Below are 17,426 nucleotides of genomic sequence, written 5' to 3' on the forward strand. Positions count from 1 at the left end.
GCGACTCCGTTCGAGGTGTATCTCGGTGTTTTGTTTCATGGCTGAGGCACAACAACAGCGCTCGAACAAGCGACTAATGACCTAGCGCCTCCGTACCTCTCCTCCGCGCCATGGACGGTGGGGCGTCGATACCTCCGGGCTCCTCTCTTCTTACAGGCGAGTCGCTGAGCCCTCGCTGGAAACATAAAGACAATGATGCCAGCCTCGAATCGAGAAAATGATCAGACCACTCCTTTTCCTTACATCTTAGCAGTATTTCTCTTTTCCTATACTCCGTACTATTGTCAATTTGCCGTTTTGGGACATTCGTTCACTTCTTATAGCCAACCATATATACTATCACTTATCTACACAGCATTTCAATTCTGGTTATCCACAATGCACTCCTGTATATTACTCATCTCAGCGTTCCTTTCGACAGCCTGGTGCTGCCCAAAGCATGACAACTATCAATCACATCCTCACCTTGGCCGACGACAAGTCAGAGTAGACAACGGCAGAGAACCTAAGGATTGGAATTACGATCACTCCGCCGACTGGGCCACAATCCGACCTGGTAAGCCACGAGCCTAGCCATCGCCCTCTCCTGGAGATGTTGTAAGCATAACTAACAGATACTACTAGAATATGCCCTCTGCCAGTCAGGCACACATCAATCACCCATAAATCTTCCTGGAGCGGCGCCTTCTACTCTGCACATTCCCGATTTCAGCGGGTACAAGAACGAAGCCATTCCGGGGAATTTCTTCAACTGGCAATTCGCACCTGCATGGACGCCTCATCACCCCGAGGGCCAAGTCGAGGGACTCCCGCACTTCAAATTTGACGACCAGGAGGTGTTTAACATCGGGTGGCACATTCATGCTCCGTCAGAGCATCTTGTTGATGGCCACCGGAGCCGGGCTGAGTTCCACTTCGTCCATGTCAACGCGCACGACGAAGAAGCCGCAGTCATTGGTATCCGGATCGGCGTCGCACCTCCTGGATCTGGCCATGAGTCTGCATTCGTGAAACAACTTGGACCCATGATCCATTTCAACGACACCTCGCAACTTGAAGGCCTGAACGTCAACATGCGCATGGCCATCGATGAGGTGGGTGGCCTTAGCGAATTCTGGACCTACAAGGGCTCTCTCACCACCCCTCCCTGCTCAGAGGGTCTGCGGTGGTTCATCCCCAAGCAGGAGCTCCTCGTCAGCGAACACCAGATGGTCATGATCCTCGCCGCCTCGCGTTTCTCTCACCGGGTGCCCCAGGAGGTCTGGCTGCACGATATCAACCTATAAGGCACTCGCACCAAGGACAAATTTTTCTTATAGATTACACGTGTGTACGGAATGAACGGAGGGTATGGACAGAAGCGGGCCCATTTTGGGTGGGAAAGTATCACTACTACGAGGCCAGCGTCCCCCGCGCTTTGTACGAAGCCATGTTGAGAGGCAAAAATGTCGAGCCAGTTCCAAAGCGTTGGAGTTCTAACCCATCAATACAGATATCAGGGAGCATTCGGGTTTTGGATTTATTTTGAGTGATTGAGTTGATCATTCTTTTTCAGCCTCATAACAAATTTTTGTGGTTCATGGTTTTTGGACAGTTTAAGCCCTTTTTCGTATCGTGCTTTGAGCGATTCGCCTCCCCTGTGTAGAGCTGCACTGTTCTTGAACTGCTTGTCTCCATGGCGTTGAGCCCATCATGCAATTTGCGATATAAATTACGATGTACGATTACCTATGAGGAAGAGGAAACTGGCCATATGAGATAGAGAAAGGCAGGAAATATCAATACTATAGTATTGCTGACCAGATGATACATCTCCCAAGTTTGACGTGCGAGTGCCGTCGAGTGAGTGCATGCGCATGTGCATCGCCAGCCCCACTGACCTGGCTGATAAGCCTCGGAGAGAAACAAGGAGATAGCGGCAAGGCCATACAGATACTCCGAAATGTATCATGCGCAAGCATAGTATGCATATCCACTGGCTCTCACTGTCTCGCTCTGTCTCGCGTCCTACCAGAGACGTCACCACAGTAGATTGGGTGTCGGCTCTGCTAAAGGGACTCCGTACGGGGTAAATGCCTCATTCTTGGCGGACACCTAGCGCTCCACTCGCCGTCCTGTGTATTTACAAGCCAACATTGCATCCCGATTCGCATTATAGCAAGCGTTGTTCCCACACTCATCAGGAACCAGCTGGAACCTAATCTGATACGCTGAGGACCAAGTGACTTTCAAAACGGAGCACAGAGTATCTGAATTTGTGTTGGGTTGGCGCGACCTGGAATTACACGCGGCATTTCTAGTGTCGGCCGAGTACCGAGCATAGCTTCATGAAGATGCCGCTCAAGGTCGAGGTGGCTCTGCTCTCCATCGGACTCATTGCTGGCACTGAGCAGAGGTCAAGTTCGTTCCGTACATCGCAAACAGTTGGACTGTGGATGGTGCTGAGCTTTTCTCAAGCATTCATGATCCTTTGGAATTGTAACCCAGGAGATTGCCACCGCACCGAAACATACCTAGGTGCTGAAAAGGCAGTATTGAGGCCCGGCAAGGTTGACTTCGCAAAGGGGTCCATAACCGGTGATCTGCTGCTAAGTAGCAAGTTGAATCAGTTGGTGGAAAGAAACCACTGCACCGTCGGCTCGTAGAATAGCCGGTTCTCACTTGCGGACAGAGATGTGAAGGATTTGGCGATTGCTTATACCAAATACAGACCATGCAAGATTGTTTCAAGCACTTGGATAGCTGCTGCCAAGCCGACAAAAGTTTTCAGTCAATTTCCAAACTCCTGCTTGGAGATGAACCTGTCACCTTGGAAGTGGTACTCGTAATCCGCTACCGATGAAGGAGTTGCTTCCTCCATGTCCTGAGTAACGAGACTGACCTGGAGGAGACTGGCCATTATTGCTCGTAGTTCTGATCAATTGGATGCCTGAAGTCCGCACGACAGCCATTCGTGCGACAGAATATCCGACGTCTCCATTCTTAGGCTACTAGACTCCTTGATCATTGAATCCTTAATTGAGTCTCTGGTAGGTTGCTGTAATCATAAAGTCACATTTGCCTTGGTAAGAGATAGTGTGCCAAGTGAGTGAGGGCTGAAACTGTGCTCAAAGGGTTCATTTGCCAACGAAGGGTTCATCCTTGAAACTGGCTCGGAGTGAGGCCCTTTAACTGGCACCCGGTAGCTACAGCTTTAACCGGAACTTCAAAAGGAGAAACAATTATCCAGGCCTGCTTACCGTCCAAATGGTCAAGGTAGGTATGCCGACGACACTTGCATGTTAGAGCCTTGGCAATGTGCTCTCCTGGCACAAGGACGACGCGCCCGTCTGCTCACACGCGCCGCAGTCTTGTCGTCCAAAACTCTCCCGGGTTAATTACTTGCGCAGCTCGCAGTCTATTCAAGAGAAACGTGCAGTTAGGATTCTTAAGCCAGCATCCGGGTTGAAGCTCTATACATGACACGGCTGGCTATTTGCCTCCTGTACTATACACGGCGGTCACTGCAACAGCAACCGCGTCTCTTGCGTGACCATATCAAGCCCACCTGCTCTCCCAATATAAGTCCTCGTCGGCACGTTACCCATTCGACACGAGACCCCGTTCTAGACAGGCACCAAGAGAGCGTTCAGAATATTTCGACCACAGTCAGATCGTTCTTCGACCGTAAAGAGAAATTTCGCATCTTTCATGGCTCCACAAATAGCACTCGTCCACGGTCGCAGCATCAGAAGAATGTGGTCGATACCAGCAGGCTCGACCGTGTGCTTAGTGTTGACGTGGCTAATTGCACAGCGTTGGTAGAACCCAATGTGCCCATGGACCGGCTGGTGGAAGCGACGTTGAAATATGGCTTGATACCACCTGTCGTCATGGAATTTCCGGGCATCACAGCTGGCGGAGGCTACGCAGGAACCGCTGGTGAAAGCAGTTCCTTCAAGCACGGATTTTTCGACCGCACCATAAATTTCGTCGAAATGGTGCTGGCCGATGGCAGCGTGGTCAAATGCTCAGAGAAGGACATGCCAGATTTATTCAATGGAGCAGCTGGAGCATTGGGCACTCTTGGAATCACAACATTACTTGAGCTTAATCTGAGGCGAGCAACTAAGTACGTTGAGGTGACCTACCATCCCGTTTTCAGTGTTGCCCAGGCGGTCGAACAAATCCAAGAAATGACCCTTGATTCCTCCCTCGATTACGTTGACGGGATTCTTTATTCTAAGACAGAAGGTGCCCTGATCACTGGACGTATGACGGATAACCCACGGCCAGATACTGCTGTCCAGACCTTTAGTGATGCTAGAGACCCTTGGTTCTACCTGCATGTTCAAGAAAAGATTTCTAAACAAGCAGGCCCAGTTGTCGAGACAATCCCGCTGCCAGAGTACCTATTCCGTTATGACCGTGGTGGTTTCTGGGTTGGAACTTCAGCATTTAAATATTTCAAGATGCCATTCAACAAGTTCACCAGATGGTGGCTTGACGACTTTCTCCATACGCGAATGATGTATACTGCGCTTCATGCGAGCGGTCAATCTCGAAACTATGTGGTGCAAGATCTTGCACTTCCATATGATTCAGTAGAGGAGTTCATCGACTACACTGATCAAGCTTTCGGCATCTATCCCCTTTGGCTCTGTCCCTTGAAGCAGAGCCGCGGCCCTACGATGCATCCTCATGTGTCACGGCTTGGAGGAGACGGCAAGACACCAATCCCAATGCTCAACATTGGCTTGTGGGGATCGGGTCCTTCCAACTACGACTACTTCGTTCGTTTGAATCGAGATCTCGAGCGAAAACTACGAGAATTAAAAGGAATGAAGTGGTTGTATGCGCATACCTACTACTCGGAAGATGAATTTTGGCAGCAGTTTGATCGCGACTGGTACAGGTCCCTTCGAACCAAATATCAGGCCACTTCGCTGCCGGACGCTTACGAAAAGGTAAGGAGTGATATAAAGGCAGAGAAACAATTGGCGAAATCATCTTTTGGGCAGAAGTTCTTGCAAACATGGCCTTTTGGTGGGCTGTATGGTATCAGGAAGGCTATCGAAAGTGGTTCATATATCCAATCCAGGAAATCAACGTGGAAGCAGTGGCCTATTCAGGACAAAATCAAGGATGGCAAGGTTGAATAGGTGAAGACTCGCACGCCACATCTAGACCATACGGCAGCCGGGCCCGCCATGCTTTGCACTTTCGATTGTGTTTTCGAACCCATCTACAGGCTTAGTGCTACCTCCATTATCGAATCCTTCCTCGCCCGGCCAAGCAAGTCTACTGCTAGCTCGAGTTGTCAAGGGTTTCCCTATGACCGCTTGGACGTTTTTAGCTGGAATCCTTGACAGTAGTCTCTCTCTTGCTTTGAAACGATTGGCAGGTTTGTACACTCCTCCTTTAAATATTCTACCTCTTCCATACTTGATGAGTTGCTTATATAGCCGACTAAATGGACTCCATGCCCCTACCCTCACTCCCGCCGTCGCCTACAACAAATTCTGGTGGGAATGCTAGAGAGAATTTTCGCAATGGGACCGAGAATATTGGGTACGTTGTGGAGGCATCGGCACTAGTCAGCCAGCACTGACATTACCGCTCGTGCTTCTGTATTTCCCAGTGAGACTCGTACTATGCGCCTGGCTAGAAGGTAAGGCTTATCGTCCAATCTCAACATATAGTAATCTATCTTTGCTTCTCCTTCCCTGGGCCTAGGTATCACACATGTAAAACGTTCCCCGCCTTCGTCTTCACCAGAAAGAGAACAAAGGAGTCAACGACGACGGCCTAGATCTGGGAAAAGCTTCACCACCCACGTGGTCCACCAAATGCCTTCCAGTCTACGTGATCAATTGGAGGGCCCATAGGATCCCGTCCCGGTATATCAGAGACGAAGCTCATTTCTGGCGGCGTCCATGTGTTATCACCTTGCAAGCCCAAGTCAAAGGCGAGTGTATGGTCGAGCAGGGCAGTGGGCATCTGCATCGCGCTCAAGGATCCATCCGCGTCCAAGCCCCCGTCTAAGGCCGCTACTTCCATTTCCAGATTAGGTGCATTTCGCGACGACCCTCCCAGCGCGAGCGCATCTCTAATGGATGATACAATTCTCGGTACTGTGAAAACCTGTGCTGCTGGCTTCGCAGCTGATTCATAAGCTTCCCACGCATGCAGGATAAGGTTATTGAAGAGCTGGAAGATGGGACTAGCCGTGCCGAAATGAACGTTGAACCATGCCTCCCAGTTGCGGCTCATGACGTCCCAAGTGTGCAGGGCTTGCTCGCTGGTCGGTCGCCGTCGCAGATCTTGAGTGATCTGATAGTATGCTGGGAAGGGGAAGTTGATCTGGTGCAACCAGGCGAATCCTTTCGTGAGGTGCGAAGTCATTATTTTCGTGTCACATTCAAGCATTCTGAGTGCGTGGAACGTAGCCGCGTTGTACTGTGCCTCTACTCGTTGCGTGGATGAGCTGGCGAGCCTTACGTTATGTTCCATTAGGTGGTACTTCGCAAGCGACCCTCGTGCCGTCCAGGTCGCCATGAAGTGTGTCGGGTTTTCCTCATCGCAGAGCTTGAGGTACCGATCCTCAATCTTGTCGCCTAGTTTGACGAGAGCGTCACTTTTTAGAGTAAGATTTTCGTCAAACCGCTTCGCAAGAGATTTCAAAGCAGAGTTGTCAATGTGAAGGTGGAACGCAGCATGCCGAAGATAGTCTCCCAGTTCGCTCCTTACGACTGCGAAGACAGCGTCCGTCGGCTGTTTGCGCGTGACTAGGGGCGTCTTCATGTCTAGCCGGAGGTCGCCATCGTTGACATTGAGAGGGATTCCGCAGTCCCAAGTTGGATCAAGTGTAGCAATATTGGAGCTCGTGAGTTCAGAAATCCGCGTATCGAACAATATTAGTGACCACCATAGTCTGCGGCGCATCTCTGCCTCGAATGGAGTGCATTTGGCTAGAGTCGCCTCACTGTGGATGCCCATACGTTGCGCCATCCGAATGGCGACGCCCAAAAGTGACGAGAGGGCTTGAGGGGTCGTATCAGGTCTGATAGATACCTAGGAATTCTTGCGTTAGATAAATCGTTTCCGGCAAGTGTCACGATCACTTACTAAATATAAAAAACAGTGCAGTTAAACAATCACGATTATTAGATGTTAGAAAGCCGCACCTCCAAAGCGCTTGCTGACATCCCGATTGATACTTTGACAGCAGATACTGTTTCGAAGACCCGAACATAGTTTGGCAGTCTTCGACTGTCAAGCTCAGGACTGCGGTACAGTAGATACCGAACATGAGAGCCTCGAAATTAGCATCAACGTCAATTATATTCGAAGCAGCTTCAATGAGCCGCGCTTGTAGACTGGGGACATGCAAGACTTTAAGTAAGGGACTGACGTTATCTATGTAGATTTGCCAGAGTCTGAAGATCTGTACTGCTTCAGGGTGCAATGGAAAGAGATGAATTGTTTTCTTAAAGGAACCGAATAGAAGATGTGGAATATTCGCGGTTTCTTGATCTCGTACTCTGCTGACAGCGGTCTCCCGTAGATCATCGTATGAGGAATCGCTATCATAGTCTGGATCTCGGAACTAGATTCACTCGTAAGTAGCTCTCTCTTCATCATACATCGCCTGTACTCTTACAGCTTGGCTCATTGCGTGAAAGATGTTCCTGTACGGGTTCAGCAACGCTTTCACTTCTTTCCCAGCCGTTCACACACACCTGGCTTCATAGATACTCTCGGACTTTTCGTGAATTTTACAATCGGACCCTTTAGGAAGTATGGCCTCTGTCCGCCGATCATCCGAGTCATCGCTAGCTCCCAAATTGGGCAAGTATTCTCCCCGCGTTGGATGAAGTGGTTCAAATTGGATGTCATTTTGACGAAGCAAGTCCTCATGCTTGCGAATGCGATCGAGCAGTGTCCTCTCGTTAAATCTGCGCCGGCGTTGGGTGAGTGTCGCCGGCACACAGTGCACACGGACCTTGATGCAGTTCCCGCACGGAAATCTGCGGTCACACCTTGTCTTCCGCTGTTGACAAGAAATGCATGCAAGAACACGCTGGCGTCTTGGAGGCCATGGAGAAGGGTGATGTGGGGTCGGAGTCATCTCCACAGGGTGATTATCGTCAATGGAAAGTGGCATGTGTAGTATGATCGCAAAGTACAAATTTGCTTATGATAGCAATATGTAGCGTACTTTCATGCTCGACCATTAGTCTAAAAAGGACCAAGTTTTGTTAGAATCGACAAAGTCTAGGAAGAGAAAATATGGAAACCGCCCGTGCACTTGATGGCTGGAGGGGAAAGCATGATGATGGCCTTAACGTCTCATTGGTCAATGAGCTACATCAGCTACTTGAAGAATGATTGCCCAGCCCAAGTGGAAATTAACCGCAAGTGCCACAGGCAGAATTTCTGCTCGATGGGAAGAAAGAAGGTGCTTTGTGAGGTGAGAGCTGGTCTATGATCACTAGGCGGACGAGCCTTACACGGGGATTAGTATATCCCGGCTGGTCAGGATAAGCTTTTAACCTACACCACTAGTGCAGACTACAGACGTCGTAGGGGATCTCAGACCAATAGCCTCCTGGGAAGGCTAAATAACTAGGGCACCTGTCTCCCACTAGATGCACCCGTGCGGGACTTAGAAACCCCGGGATTTGGGAACTGAATCACTCTGTCTACATATTTATTATTATCGAGTTTTAGTTTGCTTGTATAGTAAAGCAGTTAGATAAGTCCGGTATGAAGGCCGAACTCCGGTGATGACGAACCATGCAATTCAATTTAAAGCATATAAGTAACGGCGCCGCTGGCCCCTTAACCGGAGTATGCACATCCTACGTGTCTCCTTATCCCGATCTACTTAACATTGAAATCCGACATAAAGGGCCTGTGATGCGCATTCTCGTTAGTGGAGCGGGTATTGCGGGGCCCACGCTTGCTTGGTTCCTGGCAAAAACGGGCGCACACATTGACATTGTTGAAAAAAGTAACTCCCTCCTTTCCAATGGCCATGCTGTAGATTTCAAAGGCAGTGCGACCACAGTGGTCAAGAAGATGGGGCTGCTAGATGAAATCAATCAATCCAGCACAAGCGAAATGGGTACTCGGTTCATCGGTTCAAACGGGCGGCCGTTCGCAACCTTCTCGGCCCAGGCGGGCAAATGGGAGGGACAGTCCGCCAGCCTTACATCAAATATTGAGATCCTTCGCGGAGACTTGGTGGCGATCCTTTATAAGGCTACGAAGGACCATCCCAATATCAAGTATCATTTCGGTACCACAGTCAAGGAAGTCATTTCGAACAACCAAGACAGTGTCAAGGTCGAATTGAGCAATGGGGACGTCAAAGAATTCGACCTTTTGGTCGCAGCAGATGGCCAGTGGTCAAGAATACGAAGACAATACTTTCCCCCAGAATGCGTGAAAGTGTTGGATATGGGCATGTACAGTGCATACTGGACTATTCCACGCTTGAAGAGCGATGATGACTGGTGGAACATCTACGTGGCTCTTGGTTCCAGGGCTGATAAGCCTAAGACCTGACCGGCATGGTACCATCAGGGCGCTAGTCACTTGCATGCCAGGTGGTGACCGTCAAAAACAAGATTTGCTAAGGGCGTCCAGAAGTGACCGACAAGCGCGGGAAGAGCTCTTGAAAAGGGATTTTGCAGAGGCAGGATGGCAAACCCAAAGGATCTTGGACGCAATGGGTCAAGCACCCGACTTCTACTTTCAACCCATTCAACAGATCAAGATGTCCAAATGGTCTCACAATTGCATTGTATGCTTGGGCGACACTGCATATGCACCGACGCCACTGACCGGGATGGGCACTTCGTTTGCCTTGATTGGAGCGCACATCCTCGCAGGTGAAATCAGCAAGCTAGGCGATGGTGTATCTCTGTCGAAAGCGCTTGAGGCTTACGAAAAGGTCTTCCGTCCTTTTGTCGAGAAAGAACAGAAAATTCCTCCATTTGTTCCAGGTATTGCGCACCCCAAGACGGCATGGTCAAGGTGGCTGCTGCAGACGTTCTTATGGGTCCTCTCCAAGGTTGTGGCAATTCCGTGGCTCGCGAAGAAAGTCGATGAAGGCAACAAAGATGAATTTGCGTGGCCACAATACCCAGTTCTCGGTGGGGGGGGGGGGGGCGTTCAAATCTAGATAAGGCAAAAGAAAAAGTGTTCCTAGTCATAGGGCCCGAAGTTGTGGCGAAGCTTGAGCGGAGGGCTCATGATTTAAGATCACTTGCTTGCATTCTTCAACAACTTTTAAAATGCTGTATGTATTTTTTTTCGATAGTTCTGTGTAATCCGTCGGATACGCCGGTAATATTAAACGGTCTAACGCAAATTGAATCGTGCGTCACGGTGCGAAGACGTTCACCTAGCTTCAGGACATTCATCTATGATACCTCTTCTCTCAATTATAGCTCATCGTAATACATGCTGTTCTCAAGGCTCAGATAGGACTTCTGTTGAAGTACTCTGCACTGGGATTCGTGGATTACAGTTGAGATCATTCGGTTGTTTCACTTTCTCGACCCCTCGGCGGCCAACCTCTCCACCAATGCGTTGGCGTGGTTTCTAATTTTGTTAAATTGCCAGGGCCAGTCGATGATGTAGAGGAATGGTCTGAGATCATGACGGTTGTCATCTGGATTCTAGAGCAACATGAGCAATTGAAAGAAAAGGAGTAATATGCTGGCTCATTGGGAATTAAGAACTCACATATGCACTCATATGAACACTAGGCGTCAGCACTGTGCTTTTATGCCGATTCAGAGCACTGCATTTAGATTTTTCAGTCAGCGTGAGCTCATTTGAGCGGGTCAAGGGTTGTGAAAAGAGATTCAACAGAGTGACTGACTAGTAACGGAAGAAACGTTGGACCTTAGTTGCAACTTCCTGTGGGCCGAATCCCGGACGATCTCGCCACTCGACCAGGAGTCTCAAGTAGCAGGACCACGGGCCAAGCTTTTCGACCTGTCGCCAAGTTAGATCTTGAATCCCGGTGCAGTTGGATCGAAAGCAAAATTACCTTGCGGAGAACTCCAAAGGTGCTCAACTCATCGTACGTCATCCCCATCTCCGACTCCGACTCGTCGTCTTGCTCTCCGGCGGAAAGAGGCGTAAGCTCGGCCGATGGACGGGCGTCGATGAACTCCTTTCGGAAATGAGCTTTTGGAGCAGTAGAGGTATGGGGCAAATACCGTTATGATCGGCAAATCCCACTTCTCGCGTGCCCACGCCAGAAACGCCTTTGCATCGGATTTCGATATACTCCCCTGGAGAAGTGTTAGGTGGCCAATAGCTTACCACAGATCAGATTGGCTCACCAATGGTGCAATGTCACCAGAAGAACAATCATATTTGGTCAAGTAGCTAATTGAAAGGCTTGTTAGGACCACACTTTCAATAGCGCTTATTACAGGAAGGCTTACCCTCGAAGAGCTTCATCCACATTGCCCGATGACACCTACGCGCATTTTTGTTAATAATCAATGCAGCAAGGAATGGGATTGTGGCATGGAGCATATTTGGGTCTTCCATCTTTGTCCATAGCTCCAGGGTTGGCAAATATCGAGTAACTTGTACTTACAACTAGTAGACTTGCACCCGCCCGTGGAAGTTTACGAGCAGTCGTGCTAAGTTGTGCCATCTGTTTCATTTACACGGATTAGTCTCATCCACAAATGCAATTCAAATTAGCATGACAAAGTGTCTTCATCAAAGGGACTTGAATGTTTCACTCGCCTCATATGCAATGACCATTCTGTTTCGTGCTTGGATGTTCTGTTTCGCAAGGTTTTCCTGTAGATTGGCTTTGTCAAAAATGGTGCTATCAAAAGAGGCTGAAGAAAAGCATACTGCAGCACTTCCTCCTTCGACCCTGAACCTTGGCTTGAAGTTCAAGGCTTGTTCTACGATTTTCTCGTGTGCTTCAACAGTAGCATCAATGTTGATATCAGAATGATATGCACCGATCTTCTCAGAGAGGCGTTTGGAGCGAGATCTCGTATGATTTGCACTATGTTGGGTCGCCATGTAGGATGTGTGGAGTAGTCTCTTCACAATCTCCTGTGGTGTTTTAACAGTAAGGTTTGGCTCTCCCGTGACTCGGCGTAGATCCGCTAAGACGGTACTGTCTCCTGCGTTGATATGCTGCAAGACAACCTTTGCCATTCCAAAAATAAACAGTGCCACTGTCGCACTGTCGAGACCCCCAGAGAGAGCGAGAAAATATCCCGCAGCGTTCGCCCGCGTAAGGTATTGCCAGAGAAATGCAGCTTCCGCCCGATAGATTTCTTCCATCGGGTCGAGGATTTTGAGCGAGATTTCTCGCGATAGTTTCAAAGTGTCTGAGAGCAGAATATCGTCGGAAGAATAGGACAGAGAAAGGTCACACTCTATACGAGGGTACTCCGGCTGCGCCGCACCCTGTACGTTTCGTGAAATGCTACTTCTATAGCTTCGGACCTCTTCTAGATCAATTGTTGCAGTGATGACCTCAACGGGTTTCTGTGTTGTTGTGAGCCCCGCGGTGTATCACCTCGCTTTGATTAAAGTTTTATACATACTAGAGAGAACTGTGTGGATTGGCTTGGTAATTTAGCAGGGTAGTTGGCAAGACTCTGAGAACGGGACGACTCACTTCATGACGCGTCCATTACTCAGGATCATCGACGAGCCATCATACATCATTCTGGCCTCACCATCTGATTTGGATCAAGGTTAGATGCTGCAACGAAGGCCTCTTCATTGTATTAAACTCAGAAGTGTATCGAAGAAACTCACCAATCCCAGTAGCATTTGCATAGATATATACTCCTCCAAGCTTTCGAGTACAATTCTGAATCAGAGCGAGTCTGGTGCTGAGTTTTCTTAGCTCGGCGTGAGATGCACTCGAGTTTACGATGACTTCCACACCGTTGAGGCCCATGTTGGTAGATGGATTCAATGGCTTCAAGGAATAGTCAATCATGTGTAGAAAGAAAACCATGTTGACGGTTTAGCAACAAGAGGGGTGCCTACAGTAAAAAGCTCCTCGCATGTCTCACAACTATGTCATCCGTTATAAGTGTCAAAGTGAAAAGCGCCTTCTGACCATATGACTTACCCAACCGATGTATCTATCGTCGAAAGCACCGCATCTCCAATAGGTACAGTTTTCTGTCCAGTGATATTGCGTATAACCTGCTCGAGGTAATATGTCTCGACCGTTCTTGGTTTGACCCAAGCTGTGAAATGGCGAGCCTCACGGTACAGACCATCATTAGCAAGGCTCATTTTCGGTCGGATGAAGAAGATTTTTTGGTATGTGAGCAGAATACGACAGTTATATCGCACATTCTCAATACGAGTATCAGCAAAGAACAGACCAGATTATTTTGAGAGTTTACCCACCCGGTGTCTCACACCCATGCCCACATCGATGAGCATATCTTTGGTCGCAGGATCATTGAGGATCTGCGCGACGACCTCCCAACTGTGAAAAAAGGTATCACCCTCGACTTTTGGCCTGAAAATCAGCAAACCTTGAGCAAATTCGGAAGGTATATGCCTGACGTACGATGATGGTCAAGACATCCATATCCAGGAATTTCCAGCTAGACTGATCAGCTTCGTCCCCTGGTGGTTTTGTAAAGGTACCCTACCTCCGGCCCTGTGCGAAGCCTAGCTCCTTTGCTTTTCGCGAGGCGGATGCTTTCCAGGATTCTCTGAAGGTTTCCTTGAAAGTCGAGCGGTACGCTGGGAAGTGTGGCACTGGCCACAGTAATGAAGGTCATGCTGGATTCTTGCTTTTGCCACTGGGGTGATTTTAAAGCAATGCACAAACAGTCTTGGTGGTTTTTGTGCTTCAGCGTTCTGGGCGCGGAGGCTGACTTCGAAACAACCCCTAGGATGGCGCTGATGGATAGCCTGTCTATTGTGCCTTGAAGAAGATTATGACTGAACATCGGACGGAGGAACGACCAATTATGACGTTATTTTCCGGCCTTGGCGAGTGGATCTTTATATTGCACTTTCTCAGTTCGTATACCACCGTATCATCTCCCACAATATGCGCTATTAAGCGTACACTCCGCACTGGCATGTCCCTAGGGACAACAAAGGGGCCTTTACAGCAGTGATTTGTCTTGAAACAGGATCTCACTCTTCCTCGCCTCGGTGACCATAATCATTTCAGCCTGTCCTTCGCGTTGTTAAGTTCATCAATCAGAAGGGCTTGCGATGTTAGTCACACCGTTTGAAATTGATAGACTCCACTTCTCAACGCGGTTATTTCATTACTTCACATCTCGAGGGTGGGAGTCTGGTATCATGTCAAAAGGCTAATCATGACTTCGCCAGAAGCGCTGTCCAGAAGGGGAAGACTTGGTGCGAGAAAGTCCAATACTGGGTGCATCACATGTAAAATTAGAAAGGTGAAATGCGATGAGCGGCACCCTGCCTGCCAAAGGTGCCTGGCAACAGGGAGAAAATGTGATGGCTATATCCACAATGGAAACATCGGGAGAACTCCGTTGAGCACAAACAGTACAATGGTGCACCCAGCACGTCCTACGACATATGCGAACTTGGACCGTGTCGAACTACAGTCCTTTGAATTCTTCATGCGCCGATTTGTTCCTAGTTCGACCAGAATTGTGGATGGACAATTCTGGCATCAGCTTGTCCCTCAGATCAGTCACTCAGATCCCGTTATCTGGGATGCTGTCATTGCTCTATCATGCCTGACACAGCATCCTCAATATTCTCGCGCATTTACATTGCCTGATCGCAAGAAACCACCGATAGTAAACGAAGAACATCGCAGGGCGTTGACGTGGTATGGCAGGTCTATGGCAGGTCTGAGGAAGCGTATAGAGCAAACAACAGCTCAGTCGGCAAGTGCTGTTATATCCTGCATTCTATACATTTGCATAGAGTGTCTGCAAGACAACGTGGCTGAGGCTACCGCGCTTTGGCAACGAGCAATTGAGATGATGCGATCAACTGCTGGTGGACAGGTTGCAAAATGGCCTGCAACGCAGCTTGAGAGGTCTCTCGCAAGGGGGGTACGAGATTTGTTGCAGAACATGGCGGCATCGCAGAGAATTCGTACCCAATGGGAAAGAAAGTCTGACAAATCCAACACACCCTTTCAGACGCTTCCTGATGCTAGAGATGAGCTTTTTGTTCTGCTCTTCGAATCCCACGATTTCATTGTGGACGTTATGAAAATCATCATCTCCCAAGGGAAAGACTGGACACCTCCATCAGAATTGAGTTTTCGCCAGCAATCTCTTCAGTCAAAATTTTTACGGTGGCATGAAGCACTTGAAACCATGATGATGAAGCCTGAATTGGAGTGTGCCCAGGATGACAGCCACGAAGATGAGCATTACTCGGTGCTTTTAGTGACGTACGGCCAATACTTCATTACTGTGTGCACCATCTTAAACATGTATGAAACGGCATTCGACAATTTCCTTCCAATGTTCCAATCTATGGTCGACCACGCTGGTCATGTTGTAGCTGCGGGAAGCAAAGAAACGCGTCCAGTGTTTATCTTCGAGACTCGAGTCATCCCTCAACTATTCTTTGTGGCGACAAAATGCCGGCACCCAGTTGTTCGTCGACAAGCCATATCTTTACTGCGTACCGGAGCCGAGGTTGAGAATACATGGAAAGCTGATACGTTGGCTGATATCGCCGAACGTGTGGTAGGCACTGAGGAGTCAGGCAGCATTGACGGTGTCTTTTGCCCAGAACCCTCTACGATGGAGCTCCCACCCGAAGACCATCGAATGTGTCGAGATAGAATCATCGAGCTCCCGGGTCCTGATGGGCAGCCAACTAATTTTCACCATTTTGAAACATGGAAGCAAGGCGAGAATCAGATGTGGTGCTTAGTGAAGCACCTAGTAAAAGTGTAGATCAATGGCCATGTACAACATACCAATGACTGTCCATTCCCATCCTATGAAAGAGAACATGATATCTTGAATTATGATAGAATTTGCAACGAATCTGGGTTACCAATAAATGGACCAACGATATCCGGGTATTCATCTCGATTTTATGCATAGCGGAGCTCATTCAGGGCTACTTTCAATTGCCCTATCGACAAGACCCCACGTGTGGTCTGCGATTTTCTTCATCTGTTCCTCTGTCCAAATGGTCTTCTTTGCGACCAGCCGCCCTTTATTATCGATGTTGCTCCAAAACCTCTCCTCAACTTGACCTGCTGCTGTGCACTTTGAAACACCGCCTAGCAATTGTTCTGCACAGGTATCTACTGAGATACCAATGAGGCCGCCTGCAACTCGCAGCACGGGCTGTAGATACCAAGGCAATTCTCTGAAAAGACTCGAGTTGACAGCGCCTGGCCAAGCATGCACAAAATGCCGGGCGCCGGTCCCTTTCCGCTGCTGTTCAGCAGCATAAAATTGGACCATGGCATCATTCATGACCATACAATGGTTTGCTGACTTGCCGAGACTGAAGTTCTTTTTCAGGTCTAGATCCTCCCAGTCAAGTTTGGCCGGGTTACCATAGATACCATCAAATACTATGATGACTTTTGCATCTTCCTTCAACGCCGGAATGAGTTCACGGATCAGGAGTTGTTTGCCGTAGTAGTGCAGCGCCATCTTGCGATCGATCCCGTCTGGTGTCTCTGTCCTTCCAGCAACTGTCATAACGCCCTGGGTCATGATCAGGAAGTCAAGGTTTCCATCCGGCTCGGATTTGAAATTGTCCGTATACTGTTTTATCGAGCGCATTGACGTCGCATCTAGTCGGCGGAATTCTATATTAGCATGCGGGATATTCTGAGGCTTTGTACGTCCACTAATGATAACAGTTGCGGGTTTGATTTCGGCGGCGACACGACAGGCCATCCCATAGCCGATGCCATTCGTCCCGCCCACCACTATTGCTCTTACTGCCATATTAATTTGGTGATATGATAATACTAGGTTCAATGATAGTGTCTCAGATTGAGTGCCAGGGGATGCTCGACTTTAAGGCAGCCAGATGCCGCCTAATCACGGTTCGCGGAGATTCAAGATCCCGGCTCAGGGTGTAGTGCCACCTAATCGCTACAAGTAACGCGACAAGTAGGTCATTCAGCTACTGTGTCCAAACAATTTGGATCAAGAATAAAGCAACTCCTTCCACATGGTAGCGATGATATGCAATGGCACTTATGTAAAGCGAACCGAGCATTCAGTACGCGATACTGACTGTTCCATTCAGACTATACATCCAGGTATGAAGGATTTCTAGTTGTGCATGTTATGGCTCACGGCCAGGGGGTTGAAATGGGGTGCCAAGGCGCCAATAAAAGCCTTAGTCATCACACAGTCAAGTATCATATATATTCAATCCCTTGAAAATTGCCCAAATTCTTGCGTCTAGGTTGTATAGTG

The 17,426-nt window shown here is 48.8% G+C and overlaps 8 protein-coding genes across 8 annotated transcripts; 5 read left to right on the forward strand and 3 right to left on the reverse strand.

Annotated features, from left to right (window-relative positions):
• Positions 1-378: 378 nt before the first annotated feature.
• On the forward strand, positions 379-1,286 carry A1O9_03275 (uncharacterized protein; the record flags this gene model as incomplete). Its single annotated transcript, XM_013408842.1, has 2 exons — positions 379-556; positions 625-1,286. The coding sequence occupies 2 exons, from the start codon at positions 379-381 to the stop codon at positions 1,284-1,286; spliced, it is 840 nt and encodes a 279-aa protein (XP_013264296.1).
• Positions 1,287-3,818: 2,532 nt separating this feature from the next.
• A1O9_03276 (uncharacterized protein) lies at positions 3,819-5,141 on the forward strand (the record flags this gene model as incomplete). Its single annotated transcript, XM_013408843.1, has 1 exon — positions 3,819-5,141. The coding sequence occupies one exon, from the start codon at positions 3,819-3,821 to the stop codon at positions 5,139-5,141; it is 1,323 nt and encodes a 440-aa protein (XP_013264297.1).
• A 664-nt stretch (positions 5,142-5,805) lies between these two features.
• Positions 5,806-7,187, reverse strand: A1O9_03277 (uncharacterized protein; the record flags this gene model as incomplete). Its single annotated transcript, XM_013408844.1, has 2 exons — positions 5,806-7,053; positions 7,167-7,187. The coding sequence occupies 2 exons, from the start codon at positions 7,185-7,187 to the stop codon at positions 5,806-5,808; spliced, it is 1,269 nt and encodes a 422-aa protein (XP_013264298.1).
• Positions 7,188-8,778: 1,591 nt separating this feature from the next.
• Positions 8,779-9,552, forward strand: A1O9_03278 (uncharacterized protein; the record flags this gene model as incomplete). Its single annotated transcript, XM_013408845.1, has 1 exon — positions 8,779-9,552. One exon carries the CDS (start codon positions 8,779-8,781, stop codon positions 9,550-9,552), a length of 774 nt encoding a protein of 257 aa, XP_013264299.1.
• Positions 9,553-9,715: 163 nt separating this feature from the next.
• A1O9_03279 (uncharacterized protein) lies at positions 9,716-10,171 on the forward strand (the record flags this gene model as incomplete). Its single annotated transcript, XM_013408846.1, has 1 exon — positions 9,716-10,171. One exon carries the CDS (start codon positions 9,716-9,718, stop codon positions 10,169-10,171), a length of 456 nt encoding a protein of 151 aa, XP_013264300.1.
• Positions 10,172-10,538: 367 nt separating this feature from the next.
• A1O9_03280 (NAD+ synthase (glutamine-hydrolyzing)) lies at positions 10,539-13,796 on the reverse strand (the record flags this gene model as incomplete). Its single annotated transcript, XM_013408847.1, has 18 exons — positions 10,539-10,670; positions 10,738-10,795; positions 10,877-10,992; positions 11,048-11,173; positions 11,220-11,294; positions 11,346-11,391; positions 11,451-11,485; positions 11,609-11,654; positions 11,747-11,820; positions 11,878-12,528; positions 12,588-12,609; positions 12,662-12,725; positions 12,805-12,970; positions 13,042-13,069; positions 13,127-13,359; positions 13,414-13,520; positions 13,580-13,616; positions 13,665-13,796. The coding sequence occupies 18 exons, from the start codon at positions 13,794-13,796 to the stop codon at positions 10,539-10,541; spliced, it is 2,148 nt and encodes a 715-aa protein (XP_013264301.1).
• Positions 13,797-14,348: 552 nt separating this feature from the next.
• Positions 14,349-15,929, forward strand: A1O9_03281 (uncharacterized protein; the record flags this gene model as incomplete). The annotated part of the gene is made up of 1 exon (XM_013408848.1): positions 14,349-15,929. The coding sequence occupies one exon, from the start codon at positions 14,349-14,351 to the stop codon at positions 15,927-15,929; it is 1,581 nt and encodes a 526-aa protein (XP_013264302.1).
• Positions 15,930-16,088: 159 nt separating this feature from the next.
• A1O9_03282 (uncharacterized protein) lies at positions 16,089-16,946 on the reverse strand (the record flags this gene model as incomplete). Its single annotated transcript, XM_013408849.1, has 1 exon — positions 16,089-16,946. The coding sequence occupies one exon, from the start codon at positions 16,944-16,946 to the stop codon at positions 16,089-16,091; it is 858 nt and encodes a 285-aa protein (XP_013264303.1).
• Between the last annotated feature and the right edge of the window lie 480 nt (positions 16,947-17,426).

Source organism: Exophiala aquamarina (genome assembly GCF_000709125.1).
Source record: "Exophiala aquamarina CBS 119918 chromosome Unknown aczIA-supercont1.2, whole genome shotgun sequence".
NCBI lineage: Eukaryota > Fungi > Ascomycota > Eurotiomycetes > Chaetothyriales > Herpotrichiellaceae > Exophiala > Exophiala aquamarina.